The sequence below is a fragment of the Salvelinus fontinalis genome, chromosome 11, assembly GCF_029448725.1.
Source record: "Salvelinus fontinalis isolate EN_2023a chromosome 11, ASM2944872v1, whole genome shotgun sequence".
NCBI classification, from domain to species: Eukaryota; Metazoa; Chordata; class Actinopteri; order Salmoniformes; family Salmonidae; genus Salvelinus; species Salvelinus fontinalis.
This window is the reverse complement of record NC_074675.1, coordinates 43,575,670-43,591,329: the sequence shown is the minus strand read 5'-3', so window position 1 is coordinate 43,591,329 and position 15,660 is coordinate 43,575,670. Positions and strand designations below refer to the sequence as shown.

The 15,660-nt window shown below is 41.4% G+C and overlaps 1 protein-coding gene across 1 annotated transcript; it reads right to left on the bottom strand.

Annotated features, from left to right (window-relative positions):
• Positions 1-36: 36 nt before the first annotated feature.
• LOC129865752 (alkaline ceramidase 2-like) lies at positions 37-15,660 on the bottom strand. The gene is made up of 7 exons (XM_055938757.1): positions 14,988-15,660; positions 14,741-14,855; positions 13,658-13,799; positions 2,456-2,593; positions 2,159-2,296; positions 1,828-2,024; positions 37-1,006 (listed from the first exon to the last, which is right to left on the bottom strand). The coding sequence occupies exons 1-6, from the start codon at positions 15,084-15,086 to the stop codon at positions 1,838-1,840; spliced, it is 819 nt and encodes a 272-aa protein (XP_055794732.1). The 5' UTR covers positions 15,087-15,660; the 3' UTR covers positions 37-1,006; positions 1,828-1,837.

Below are 15,660 nucleotides of genomic sequence, written 5' to 3'. Positions count from 1 at the left end.
ATTCCTCAAAGGACAAAGCACTCCATTGACAAAGGGTTTAGTAAATGTTGAACAGTTTTATTACACAAAATAAAATGTAAATGTAAAAAGTCATGAGAAATTCTTCCATCTTTGTTTACAAACACACATTATATTAACCTACAAAATGATTAATCTGTTATAATAGGAAAATTAAAGGCACTTTCTGAAAAGTAACATATTTTCACCACATTGGCACTGGCATGTGTTTGGCCACTGCCATAACGCCTATGGTGGCTGTTGTCAGGGAGAGTACTTCATATCCCATACAAAACATGATAATACTGCTTTTAGTCTCTTTTCAGAATGGCCTACCTTGCAAAATACTTTTGGAGCACAAACTCTTGCATAAACTCTTCTGCAATTTATCACAATAACCAGACAACACTGAGATGAAATACTTTAGAACACTATAGATACTGCACATTTGCCTTGAAATAAGAAATGTAACATTTAACAGTAATAATACTGGCTAAAATAACACTGAAAATGTAATGGTTATGTTACCTATATATGCACGCGCATACACACACACACACACGTTAATAAGATAGGCCAGGGTTTCCCAAACTCGGTGCTGGGGCCCACCCTGGGTGCATGTTTTTGTCTTTGCCTTAGTACTACACACCTGATTCAAATAATCATAGCTTGATGATGAGTTGGTTATTTGAATCAGATGTGTAGCGCTAGGGCAAAAAAATTAAACGTGCAACTGGGGGGGGCAGGACCGAGTTTGGGAACCCTGATATAGGCTATATGTTTACTATATACTGAGTATCCAAACATTAGGAACACCTTTCTAATATTGAGTTGCACCCTCCCTTTTGCCCTGAGAACAGCCTCAATTCGCCGGGGCATGGACTCTACAAGGTGTTGAAAGCGTTCCACAGGGATGCTGGCCCATGTTGACTCCAATGATTCCCACAGTTGTGTCAAGTTGGCTGGATGTCCTTTGGGGCGGTGGACCATTGTTGATACACATGGGAAACTGTTGAAGGTGAAAAACACAGCATCGTTGCAGTTCTTGAAACAAACCAGTGCACCTGGCACCTACTACCATACCCTGTTCAAAGGCACTTAAATCTTTTGACTTGCCAATTCACCCTCTAAATGGCACACATATATAATCCATGTCTCAATTGGCTTAAAAATCCTTCTTTAACCTCTCTCCACCCCTTCATCTACACTGATTGAAGTGGATTTAACAAGTGACATCAATAAGGGATCATAGACTGACCAGGTGAAAGCTATGTCATGGAAAGAGCAGGTGTTCTTAATGTTTTGTACACTCAGCGTATAAGTCAAATGAGGAAGTATAACAATGCCATGGATAAAACTATAAAATCTCTGACTCCAGAGACATTAAACAATTCAGTCAATAGGGATCAATACAATCCTGTCTTCATTTTTTTGACAAACTGTGGTATGCATGAAAATGGATTATCTGGAGCTAGCAGCACTGATACTAATAATAGCTGACTTATGTGATAAAACTGGATACGGAGGGAGAGAGAGACTACAACTATTAGGGTAAGGTTACCCTTATCTATGTAGTTCTTCCCTCTAGATTATCATTACGTTTTATATAGCTAGGAAATGATCAGGACACTTGATCAAGATATTCCTATCATTGAACACTGATAAAAATTTAAAAAATAGCGATCTCTCTAAAGATCCATTATCAGAATTCTTAGAAAGCTTATTTTAAAGCAATGTGGCAGTGAAAGCTTTCCACAACCCTGTGAGTTTTGCAGATCTTGTTTAAAAAAAAAAGTATTCTAAGTATGCTAGTTCATCGATAAGACTTACAGTACACTGGTTATGTCAATTTGACAGAGTGCTTCTTCTGGACACACAGAAGAGTGACATAGGGCACCCCAATGAAGGCCCACTTTTCACTGGGCCAGAACTTGACCACGGGGCCCTGCTCTGGGGCCTCAGAGGCTGCGTCGAAGTAGGCAAAGCACACGCACCCAAGGTAGGAAGCCAGGCAGATGAGTATGTGCCTACGGAAACAGAGAGGGGTTCATCAGGGGTTAATTACACAAGTGGGGGCGGATTAAATCAAGTGGCAGGCAGAAAATGTTTTTAAAGCCCTGGCATGACACTTTCCATGTAATAGTACTAAAATTGGACATACCATGCACAGTGCAAATAGGGGAAGTTGACAGAGGACCACATATCACAGAAGATCCTGTCACTGATCCAGCAGAGCAGTGCCAGTGTCCACCACATCCCAGTGAGCAGACCCAGCTTAAACACACGCAGGTTCTCACACCTACAGACAACAGACGCACATTTACAGAGCGTTTCAGAATTGAAATGTTGATTGCAGGCTTGTCCAAACTATGGCCAGTTATTTGGGTTTTTTAACTGGCCCACTGCCCAATTTCTGACATAAAATTGAATGAAGTGACAATGCTGAATTTGCCCTGACCTCTTGATCTCGGTTATGAGCAAGGCGGTGCAGGGGATGCCCAGGCTCATTAGAGAGATGGCGTTGATGGCAGGTTTGACGAACGCCAGTCCTGTGGTGATTCCTGAGAGGATCCCAATGACCACTTTGAACCTTATCCTGGGGGAGAGAAGAAGGTGAGCTGTCACTCAACGTACATAAATAGATCCGAATGGGAATAATCAAACACCCTTTAGTTGTTAACTCACTTCACTTGAATGTATGCCGTTTTGCAAGCATGACTGTGTGTATCAGTGGCGGTCAGATTAACTGATTAAGATTAACTGAAGTGAAGGTGATTTTAATAACCAAATGTGATAAAGAAGCATGTTCCTACCCTTAAAACTTCTGAAAACTCATATTTATGTAAAAAATAAAAAAATTGCCTCATCTGACTACTGTGTGCCGCCATCTTGATAACGTGTCATCAATGACATCACTTGAATGGTTCGTCTGACAGGCAGCCCAGATTACAATGCATGTTAGTAGCCTCATTGAGAATGTTTTCATTTTAACAATAATAAAAAATATATCAAAAAAGTGCCTTTTTAGAAGGCTATCCTGTTCGAGACTAGCCAGGTAACATGGGCATGAACAATACATTTACAAAAAAATATATACTGTGCAAGGTGGGCTAGCTATCCAGATACTTGAGCTTGCTGTGGTTTTGGACTATCATTGATGAATATTTTGCTAGCTAGCTGAACAGGTTGCTACAGAGCATGATTTTACTATGGGCATTGGCAGCATCATTTGGCAAGTCTCACAACTAGCTGCAATTGATTTAATAAGAGTGGACACTGAACAACCCTAGATGTCTGTAGCTAATGCTTTCAGAACAGACACCTAGCTAGCTTGCATTGACTGAATACTCGTTTTTATAACCCAGCCTCTCCTAGGTTTGGCACATCTGAAGTCCCTCACTGCAAACCATATTGAATACCATTTAATGCATAGTGCACACAATCTGCCTGCAATAGTGACTTTATTATTGTGGGCATTACCATGCAGTTAGCTTACTAACCTTGTTTGCTGTAAGCAAGCTGGCTATCTTTGGCTAACACAGTAAGATACGATGCCCATGTCAATACTACTGTAATGTTTAACACAGCTAGACCTTGATCAAGTGGGCAAGTGGGTTGTTGACTGGACTATACAGGCTTATTCGAAGCTAGCTACCTGCTTTGTTATTGAGGACATCATGCATTTAGCTAGCTTGCTAATGTTGATCTGACCAAAAAAGTATCAAAAAATGGACAGCTGCACCATACAGGTTTCAAAATAGTTGGGAGGAGAATTTCGATGTATCGATTCCATAGCACATGGTTTATGAACTGATACATAAAATGACTCCGGATTCAAGTTTTTCAATTTAAATTACACAAAATTCTTGCAACCAATTGAATGTAATATATATACAACTATCCCAGCTCTGCAGATTTAGCTGCTAAGAGACTGAATCATTAGATCACTTGTTTTTGTACTGCCCATTTTGCGCAGGTTCAGGAATAGCTGAAAAAATTCAAAATTTACTTGGAGCTAACTCTGCAAATAGCACTGCTGGGTGATTTGATAAGTCATAGTCAATCGATCAATAATATGATAATACTCTTATTAAGGGTGTTTATCTTTCATTTACAATCTGTAGAAACTATGAGAATAGGTTGAGAACTTTTGTGAAACATCACAATGGAAAACTATATGGCAGCTAGAAATCAAAACTGGATGGTCTTCAGAGATAGATTGGAGGGGTTGAGGGTAGCCTAAAAAACAAACAAAAGATAACTCATGTAAAATCTACTGTCCGTAAAATGTATGCAGTAGGTATAAACTGGAAGTAGAAGCCTAAGTATTGTTGTCCATTAGTTTACTCCAATTAGGTGAGGGGTGGTAGGGTTGGGGGGAAATTATAAAGAAGGGATATACAGTGCATTTGGAAAGTATTCAGACCCCTTGACTTTTTCAACATTTTGTTATGTTAAGCCTTATTCTAAAATGGATGAAATTGTTTTTCCCCCTCACCAATCTACAAACAATACCCCATAATGACCAAGCAAAAACTGTTTTCTATACATTTTGGAAAATGTATAAACATTTCAAAAATTGGAAATATCTCATTTACATAAGTATTCAGACCCTTTACTCAGTACTTTGTTGAAGCACCTTTGGCAGCGATTACAGCCTTGAGTCTTCTTGAGTATGACTCTACAAACTTGGCATTATTTGGGGAGTTTCTCCCATTCTTCTCTACAGATCCTCTCAAGCTCTGTCAGGTTGGATGGGGAGCATCGTTGTACAGCTATTTTCATGTCTCTCCAGAGATGCTCGATCGGGTTCAAGTTCGGGGTCTGGCTGGGTCACTCAATGACATTCAGAGACTTGTCCCGAAGTCACTCCTGCGTTGTCTTGGCTGTGTGCTTAAGGTCGTTGTCCAGTTGGAAGGTGAACCTTTGCCCCAGGCTGAGATCCTGAGCGCTCTGAAGCAGGTTTTCTTCAAGGATCTCTGTACTTTGCTCCATTCATCTTTGCCTCGATCCGGACTAGTCTCCAAGTCCCTGCCACTGAAAAACATTAGCACCAGTACCTGATGCTGCTGCCACCACCATGCTTCACAGTAGGGACGGTGCCAGGTTTCCTCCAGATGTGATGCTTGGCCTTCAGGCCAAAGAGTTCAATCTTGGTTTCAGCAGACCAGAGAATCTTGTTTCTCATAGTCTGAGAGTCCTTTAGGTGCATTTTGGCAAACTCCAAGCAGGCTGTCATGTGCCTTTTACTGAAGTGGCTTCTGTCTGGCCACTCTACCAAAAGCCTGATTGGTGGAGTGCTACAGAGATGGGCTCCCGAGTGGCGCAGCAGTCTAAGGCACTGCATCTCAGTGCAAGAGGTGTCACTACAGACACCCTGGTTCGTATCCAGGCTGTATCACAACTGGCCGTGATTCGGAGTCCCATAGGGCGGTGCACAATTGGCCCAGCATCGTCCGGGTTTGGCCAGTGTAGGCCGTCATTGCAAATAAGAATTTGTTCTTAACTGACTTTGCCGAGTTAAATAAAGGTTAAATAAACTTAAAATAAAGATGCTTGTTCTTCTGGATCAATCCTACACAATCCTGTCTCGGAGCTCTACGGACAATTCCTTCGACCTCATGGCTTGGTTTTTGCTCTGACATGCACTGTCAACTGTGGGACCTTATATAGACATGAGTGTGCCTTTCCAAATCATGTCCAACGTATGTCTGACTACGTACATCTCCGACTTACAGACACACATGATTATTGTGTCGTCATTTCCGGTCACAACTTGTAGACTTGTTTACGTGCTGCTGTGCGGTTTGTTGCTAACTTTTCTTTGCTACCTGCCAACTTTACATTTTTTACTTTTTAATTACCGTTTTATATTTTTTATTTTTCCATCGCTCTACTTTTTTCATTCAACTTTTTCCCCCTGGACGCTTTATCTAGACATGGTTCTACACGACCTCCAAGAGCCGAAGCTAAGTAGTAACATTAACATTATGCCTTCTAATTGCAGTCGCTGTACTCATAACACACAGGAGAACGATCGCCTTATGGCGAGGATAGCCGTGCTGGAAGCCCAGCTTCAGACGCAATCATTAGGCAAGGGTAATTTAAGTGTAGGAAAGGATGAAACAGCATCTGTGCCACTGTCATGAAGTTGGCCGTTGGTGAGATTTATGACCCCCTAGAAATACCTTTTCCCCTTTTCTCTCTCTACTCTACAGAGTGGCTCTTGGAAAGCCCTTTGTTAACATAGAGAGAGAGTCTGGTAACATCAAAAGGTGGGGAACGGAATCATATTTCGGTAATTCAACCACTTGAAAATATGCGTTGGTACTTAATGAATATGATGTCAGATCAGTTGACATCTGAGACATTATTACTGATGATAGGATGACATGAACTGTATCTTGGAAAGGCTACACATTCTAGTTCAGATTCACATGGAATTGTTGTGCAATTTAAATGTTTAAATATGAAACTATTTGTGAAAAGATTAAATGTAATTTTAGCTTCTAAATGAGAGAATTGGTTTTCATAAGTGAACTAGGCTCAACTCAGTGGCCCCGCCCATGTGATCAGACATTGGTTGTAAACTATGAAACATGTCCCTCTCTCCTACCACTATATAAGCCCCTGTACGAAAATGTAACTTTGTGTTCCGAGGACAGGAGGAAGACGGTCCTTACGTCAAAAGGGCTAAGATAATAACCTTACGAAATTAGCATCGTGTTCAACATGAAGGTGACAATCGACATGCCGAAAAGATGAATTTCGACTATACCAGCCAGAATATAGCATGAGCTTAAAAGTATGGCAACTTGGTATGAACTTTGAACTCTTATTCACTCCGGAAGTGATACCTCCTAGCCGTTGAGTTAACAGCAGCCGCTGTAAACGTGGGCTAGGAAAGGACGGACGACGTATCCAGTCTAACACACAACGACGATACTACAACGTATCCAGTCATTCTTCAGAGGACAAGAGATCCCTGCTGGGCAACCCGGCCTTCCATCTACGACCAACCTATTGAAGCGCAGCTCAGAGTATATATTCCTTGCATTTTCTTTTTCCAAATGGGCGGTTATGTAGAATGCATAAGATTCTGTATTTACGATAGCATAGCGTCTCCCTTTGTTACTCAGTCTTCCCGCGCTTTCATTCAAGCCCAACCCCCTCTCTTTGTGTAACCAGCCGGCATAACGGTTCCGTCCACCAGGGACGTTTTCTTGTGTGACATAATTAGTATTCAATGTATGATCCATTCTGTGTATATGTAATTCTGTATGATTATTTCAGTATTTAGTAAATAAATAATTAAACCAAATTTTGTATTGCTGATTCAACTTTTTAGCCAGGATTCGTGAAGATAACCAAGAATTTACAACTTTCAGATCAGACTGAATAGGGTGACGATTAAATATTGACTGCTATTGAGGTAAAAGATTACCAGGTCTTTAAGAGTTTATTCGGAAGATAACAGCTCTATAAATATTATTTTGTGGTGCCCCGACTTTCTTGTTAATTACATTTACATGATTAGTTTAATCAGGTAATATTAATTACAGTAGAGATTATTTTATAGAATAGCATGTCATATCACTTAATCTGGCATAGCAAAGACACGACACCCCCAATAAGTACAGATTGTAGTAAAAATCCCCTCGCAACATAGCTTCAGCGTATAAATCAGCTAGAAACATGTGTCGCATCGAGTAATTGTCTCTGGCCCCCTTCCAGTTAGGGGGAGTGATGAGCTCTACAGCAGTCTCACAACTCAATCGCTGGTTGAAAACTGTTTCCTGCCCTTCCCAAAAGATAGAATTTGTAGATAATTGGCCCTCTTTCTGGGAATCACCCACAAACAGGACCAAGCCTGGTCTGCTGAGGAGTGACGGACTAAATCCTAGCTGGAGGGGTGCTCTCATCTTATCTATGAACATTGAGGAGTTAGAGCCCTGTCTATCTCCAAAATGAGAAGGGTGCAGGCCAGGCAGCAGGCTGTTAGCCACCCTGCCATCTTAGTGTAGTCTGCCACTAGCATAGTCAGTGTAGTCAGCTCAGCTATCCCCATTGAGACCGTGTCTGTGCTTCGATCTAGGTTGGGCAAAACTAAACATGGCAGTGTTCGCCTTAGTAATCTCACTGCAATAAAGACCTCCTCCATTCCTGTCATTATTGAAAGAGATTGTGATCTCACATCTCAAAATAGGGCTACTTAATGTGAGATCCCTCACTTCCAAGGCAGTTACAGTCAATGAACTAATCACTGATCATAATCTTGATGTGATTGGCCTGACTGTAACATGGCTTAAGCCTGATGAGTTTACTGTGTTAAATGAGGCCTCTCCTCCTGGTTACACTAGTGACCATGGCCCAGATTCACAAAACCTTCTTCAGAAGAAATTTCTTCTTAACTGCAATTTTTTCCTTAACTATAGATTTATGAAGAAAGTTAATCTTGGAAATGTTAAGCTATTTAGTTTGTTTCTCCTTTCGAGTCGATTCTTGAAAATAACATTTTTAGATTTGTTCTTAATTCCAAGATAGCTAAATCCTTGTCTTAAACTCAGGCAGTGAGAGAATAAGCGCATGAAAGCAATTGAACATTCACTCACAAAGTTCATCTGAAAGTTTCAGTATTGATTATTTTAAACCCAAGAACATGTTTTAGAACAGTAATCTCAGTAGGAAATAGCCAACATGATTGTCGGTTGCCTAGCAACAAACATTTTAAGAAGATTCTAACAAGATATTTGACAAGTTTGTAGGAAAATCATGAAATCTTAAGATACTGTGGAGGAATTGCACTTACAAACTATCAACTTATTTTTTCTTTCTTTCTTAAGACTCTTCTTAAGTTTTTGGGTAAGAAGTGTTTTGTGAATCTGGGTCCATATCCCCCGCGCATCCTGCAAAGGCGGAGGTGTTGCTAACATTTACGATAGCAAATTTCAATTTACAATTTTTTTTTTTTTTTACTGTGTCTTCGTCTTTTGAGCTTTTAGTCATGAAATCTATGCAGCCTACTCACTTTTTATAGCTACTGTTTACAGGTCTCCTGGGCCATATACAATGTTCCTCACGGAGTTCCCAGAATTCCTAACGGACCTTGTAGTCATGGCAGATAATATTCTAATTTTTGGTGACTTTAATATTCACATGGAAAATTCCACAGATCCACTCCAAAAGGCTTTTGGAGTCATCATCGACTCAGTGGGTTTTGTCCAACATGTCTCCGGACCTACTCACTGCCACAGTCATACTCTGGACCTAGTATTGTCCAGTGGAATAAATATTGTGGATCTTAATGTTTTTCCTCATAATCTTGGACTATCGGACCACCATTTTATTACGTTTGCAATCGCAACAAATAATCTGCTCAGACCCCAACCAAGGATCATCAAAAACCGTGCTATAAATTCTCGAACAACCCAAAGATTCCTAGATGGCCTTCCAAACTCACTCCACCTACCCAAGGACGTCGGAGTTCAAAAATCGGTTAACCACCTAACTGAGGAACTAAATGTAACCCTGCATAATACCCTAGATGCAGTCGCACCCCTAAAAACAAAAATAATTTGTAATAAGAAACTAGCTCCCTGGTATACAGAAAATACCCGAGCCCTGAAGCAAGCTTCCAGAAAATTGGAAAGGAAATGGCGCTCTACCAAATGGGAAGTCTTCCAACTAGCTTGGAAAGACAGTACCGTGCAGTATCGAAGAGCCCACACTGCTGCTCGATCATCATATTTTTCCAACTTAATTGAGGAGAATAAGAACAATCCCAAATAAAAAAATTATACTGTCGCAAAGGGAACTAAAAAGCAGCATTCCCCAAGAGAGGATGGCTTTCACTTCAGCAGTGATAAATTTATGAACTTCTTTGACGAAAAGATCATGATCATTAGAAAGCAAATTACGGACTCCTCTTTAAATCTGTGTATATCTCCAAAGCAGTTGTCCTGAGTCTGCACAACACTGCCAGCGCCTATGATCAAGGGAAACACTCAAGTTTTTTAATCCTATATCTCTTGACACATTGATGAAAATACTCTTAGCCTCTAAACCTTCAAGCTCCATACTGGACCCTATTCCAACTAAACTACTGAAAGAGCTGCTTCTTGTGCTTGGCCCTCCTATGTTGAATACAATAAACGGCTCCCTATCCACCGGATGTGTACCAAACTCACTAAAAGTGGCAGTAATAAAGCCTCTCTTGAAAAAGCCAAACCTTGACCCAGAAAATATTTTAAAAACTATCGGCCAATATCGAATCTCCCATTCCTCTCAAAAAAAAATGAAAAAGCTGTTGTATACGAAACGCTTCAGTCTGGTTTTAGACCCCATCATAGCACAGACTGCACTCGTGAAGGTGGTAAATGACCTTTTAATTGGCATCAGACCAAGGCTCTGCATCTGTCCTTGTACTCCTAGACCTTAGTGCTGCTTTTGATACCATCGATCACCACATTCTTTTGGAGAGATTGGAAACCCAAATTGGTCTACATGGACAAGTTCTGGCCTGGTTTAGATCTTATCTGTCAGAAAGATATCAGTTTGTCTCTGTGGATGGTTTGTCTTCTGACAAATCAACTGTAAATTTCAGTGTTCCTCAAGGTTACGTTTTAGTTCCACTACTGTTTTCACTATATATTTTACCTCCTGACGATGTCCCTCGGAAACATAATGTTAACTTTCACTGATATACGGACGATACACAGCCGTACATTTCGATGAAACATGGTGAAGCCCCAAAATTGCCCTCCCTGGAAGCCTGTGTTTCAGACATAAGGAAGTGGATGGCGGCAAATTTTTTACTTTCAACCTCGGACAAAACAGAGATGCTAGTTCTAGGTCCCAAGAAACAAAGAGATCTTCTGTTGGATCTGACAATTCATCTTGATGGTTGTACAGTCATCTCAAATAAAACTGTGAAGGACCTCGGCATTACTCTGGACCCTGATCTCTCTTTTGACGAACATATCAAAAATATTTCAAGGACAGCTTTTTTCCATCTTTGTAACATTGCAAAAATCAGAAACTTTCTGTCCAAAAATGATGCAGAAAAATTAATCCATGCTTTTGTCACTTCTAGATTAGACTACTGCAATGCTCTACTTTCCGGCTACCCGGATAATGCACTAAATAAACTTCAGTTAGTGCTAAACACGGCTGCTAGAATCTTGACTAGAACCAAAAGATTTGATCATATTACTCCAGTGCTAGCCTCTATACACTGGCTTCCTGTTAAGGCTAGGGCTGATTTCAAGGTTTTACTGCTAACCTACAAAGCATTACATGGGCTTGTTCCTACCCATCTTTCGGATTTGGTCCTGCCGTACATACCTACACATACTCTACGGTCACAAGACGCAGGCCTCCTTACTGTCCCTAGAATTTCTAAGCAAACAGATTGAGGCAGGGCTTTCTCCTATAGATCTCCATTTTTATGGAATGGTCTGCCTATCCATGTAAGAGACTTTACTGAAGGCTCATCTCTTCAGTAGGTCCTATGATTGAGTGTAGTCTGGCCCAGGCGTGTGAAGGTGAATGGAAAGGCACTGGAGCGATGAACCGCCCTTGCGGTCTCTGCCTGGCCGGTTCCCCTCTCTCCACTGGGATTCTCTGCCTCTAACCCTATTACGGGGGCTGAGTCACTGGCTTACTGGTGCTCTTCCATGCGTCACTTGAGTGGGTTGAGTCACTGACGTGATCTTCCTGTTGGGGTTGGCGCCCCCCTCGGGTTTGTGCCGTGGGGGAGATCTTCACGGGCTATACTCGGCCTTGTCTCAGCGTAGTAGGTTGGTGGTTTAAGATATCCCTCTAGTGGTGTGGGGGCTGTGCTTTGGCAAAGTGGGTGGGGTTATATCCTGCCTGTTTGGCCCTGTCCGGGGGTATCGTCGAACAGGGCCACAGTGTCTCCCGACCGCTTCTGTCTCAGCCTCCAGTATTTATGCTGCAATAGTTTGTGTCGGGGGGCTAGGGTCAGTTTGTTATATCTGGAGTATTTCTCCTGTCTCATCTGGTATCCTGTGTGAATTTCAGTATGCTCCCTCTAATTCTCTCTCTCTCTTCCTCTCAGAGGACCTGAGCCCTAGGACCATGCCTCAGGACTACCTGGCCTGATGACTCCTTGCTGTCCCCAGTCCACCTGGTCAAGCTGCTGCTCCAGTTTCAACTGTTCTGCCTGTGGCTATGGAACCCTGACCGGTTCACTTGACGTGCTGTCCTGTTGCACCCTCTACAACCACTGTGATTATTATTATCTGACCCTGCTGGTCATCTATGAACGTTTGAACATCTTGGCCATGTTCTGTTATAATCTCCACCCGACACAGCCAGAAGAGGACTGGCCACCCCTCAGAGCCTGGTTCCTCTCTCGGTTTCTTCCTAGGTTCTGGCCTTTCTAGGGAGTTTTTCTAGCCACCGTGCTTCTACATCTGCATTGCTTGCTGTTTGGGGTTTTAGGCTGGCTTTCTATACAGCACTTTGTGACATCGGCTGATGTAAAACGACCTTTATAAATACATTTGATTGAATGATCAATTGAATTTACCAGAGGTGGACTCAAAACAAGTTGTAGAAACATCAAGGATGATCAATGGAGACAGGATGCACTTGAGCTCAGTTTCGAGTCTCATAGCAAAGGGTCTGAATACTTATGTAAATAAGGTACTTCCTCTCACCTTTTTCCTTCATTTGTGAACTTCATTGCACAACACAACAGCTGTCTGTTGTGAAGATGAAGAAAAAAAACTCTCCAAGCCAAACCTTCCTACCATGACCGCTAACCGCTACACAGCCTACATCGTTGTCACCATATTAGCTAACGTCATAGTCAACATAGCTACTAGAACTAACACGTTAGTAAACCCACAATCCAATATGTGTACAAACACACAGTACAGTGTACAGCAAGCATTTTAGCAGGTACACCGGCGGGCCCCATTGGCAATAAATGAATAAAACCGAAAGCTTACCTTGACTTGGAAGAGTTGCGGTGTTGGATAGCCTTAGCATTCCTCTCTTTTTGAGTCAGGTTGTTGAGTAGGCTAAATTAGCTGCATTAGCTAGTTTAATAAGTGAAAGGTAAACTAAAAAGAACAAAAAAAATACAACAAAATATAGATAGCTCTCTCTTTCTCTCTACTGCTTCTCCTTAATTTTTTGCATAAATTAAATGTTCAAAACTGTTCCACTACTGTGTTTCTCTTTAAGTCCACTACTCACCACACGTTATGCACTGCAGTGCTAGCTGTAGCTTATGCTTTCAGTACTAGATTCCTTCTCTGATACCTTGATTGGATGGCTAACATGTCAGTTAATGTTGGAGGACATCCTCCGGAAGTTATCATAATTACTGTGGTAGTCTATGGAAGGGGACCTTCTAGGTTTTGTATTGAAGTCAATGCACCCAGAGGAGGACAGAAAATAGCTGTCCTTTGCTACACCGTAGTGCTACCCTAGAAGGCTACTGTAGACCTTCATCGCTAACCCCAGTTATTTGGTGACATGTGAACATATTTACTATAGTTTTATCTAAAAAGGATCACTTTTTTAATGTTTCACTGTTTATATTTTTATGAAATTCACTGAGTAAGATGGTCCTCCCCTTCCTCCTCTGAGGAGCCTCCACCGGTGTGTATGTGTGTGTGTCACTTGCCTGTTTCTGCGGAAGCTCTTGGGCAGGTATCTCTTTGGGAACCACATGCCGATGGCACACATGAGCACCCACAGGATGGCCAGCTCGTCCAGCATCTGGCCCAGGAAGCTAAGGGTGGCATGGAAGTAAGTGGATCCAATGCCTGGGAGAAGAGACAATGTTTACAGAGAGTACGATGTGAGTAGAATACACAATCTGCCATCTATAGGCTGAGGCTAGATGCTGAGGAGATCGTCTATCTAGACATCCTGGTTGCCTCCCACCAAGTTCCGGGTTAGGGTTGGGTTTTCCGAGACTACTGAGGAGAGGCAACTCATGTGTAGGATTTGGGAGTGACACCAACAGATGCATATCTGCTGAACCAGAATCTGGCTTTACAGGAGTCATTGATATGGCAATACTCCTTTAAGCCCAGGAAGCAGCCATTCAACTTGCCATTCACCAGCTTTTCAAGCATTAAAATGCCTAAATAAGTTTGTTACTCACCAAATATGGAGGTGCCTGGAGGCAATTTTTCTGTTGCTTGTAAATTATTTATTTAGACTTTTTTTGGAAGTACATACAGGCCGTGAAGGCAGTAAATGACGAGTTTCTCGTCGAAACTTTGGTGAGTAACGCAGGTATTTTGACAATATAACGATGAAAAAGTTGGTGAATGGCTTGACGATTAAACAACTCCACGATTTACAATGGAGTTGAGCGACTAGAGCGGCTACTAATGTGGCCAGACTGGAGATCCGACATCAAATAGTATTTGGTTTTTATAAAAACTACTGATTTCAGCACCCAAAGAATAGTCAGCAATTACACACATTACATTGTTATGTGTAAATGCGGGCTATTCTTTAGGCGCTGAAATCAGTAGGTTTTTAAAGAAAAACATAATTTGATGTGACATCGGGCCTCCAGTCCGCCCACACTAGTTGTGGAGTTGAGTCAGCTAGTGAATGGCATGTTGAATGGCTGCTTCCTGTGCTTAAAAGGAGATCCCCATATCAACGTCTCCTGTAAAGCCAAATTCTGGTTCACATCCCTGCTAAGTTCTGGCAGTGTCATTTAAAAAAGTTAGAGCAGTAGACTTACCAACCACAACCAGCAAAGCCCAGATCAGATATATCCCACTGTTGAAATGTGTAGCATATTGTCGAAACAGACACATCAAAATAGGTGGCAAAATAAAAAACAGTATGTTGCTGATCTGCAATGAATAACAAAATATAGGGGAGGAAATTGATTATGAGCAGATTGAACATATCTTTCACATTAGACATGACATTAGGCCTAAAGCCCCCAAAAAAGTTAAAATGTGATCAACCAGGAACATCTTTACCGTATTGTAGAACTCTGCAATTCCAGGGTAAATAAGATAATTTCCTTCACACCAATCCACTTCGGAGCTACCTTGACTCCAGAATACAAGATTGCTCATGTTTATAGATAACGTTAGCCAAAACTGCAAAATGACCTCGCTAACTAGCCAGCTATGTCATTTGAGTAGGAGAATAAGTTGGATACAAATTTGTAGCTGATAAAAAAAGAATCACTTTTACCGAATTGTCATGTTCGTACCTGATAATGCACGAGGTTGACTTACAAATAACTATTTTAAAGTAGTTAAACTAACTACCTGTAATGTTTTGAAAGTACACTATTTGGACTATCAGAGCTAACGGAGATATAATCGTATATGTCAACAACAGTGTGTACAGCTGTACTTGTACGTCACAAAAATTGAACTTCCGGTTTTTTACCTTCAAAATAAAAGCCCTCTCGATACACTGGGAAAGTGGATCGGTACCACTTTTGGTGTTTTGGGTGAAAGTCTCTGCTGTGTCTGAGTCTCTGGCAGAACCCTCTTATGTCTTGTCTTCCGTGGCTGTGACCTCCTGGCCCAGACCAAAAAATGTTGAACTAAATTAAATTAAAAAAACTAGCACTGGGAAAATGTACTTACTTCGTTTGTGATTCAGTGTGGTTGTCTAGAATATAGGCTACATGGGCCA

Coding starts and splice junctions, on each gene's coding strand:
- LOC129865752 (XM_055938757.1), bottom strand. CDS start 15,086: ATGAGCAATCTTGTATTCTGGAGTCAAGGTAGCTCCGAAGTGGATTGG. Junction 14,856..14,987: donor TTGCAGAGTTCTACAATACG/GTAAAGATGTTC, acceptor TATTCATTGCAG/ATCAGCAACATACTGTTTTT. Junction 2,297..2,455: donor CTCATAACCGAGATCAAGAG/GTCAGGGCAAAT, acceptor TGTTGTCTGTAG/GTGTGAGAACCTGCGTGTGT.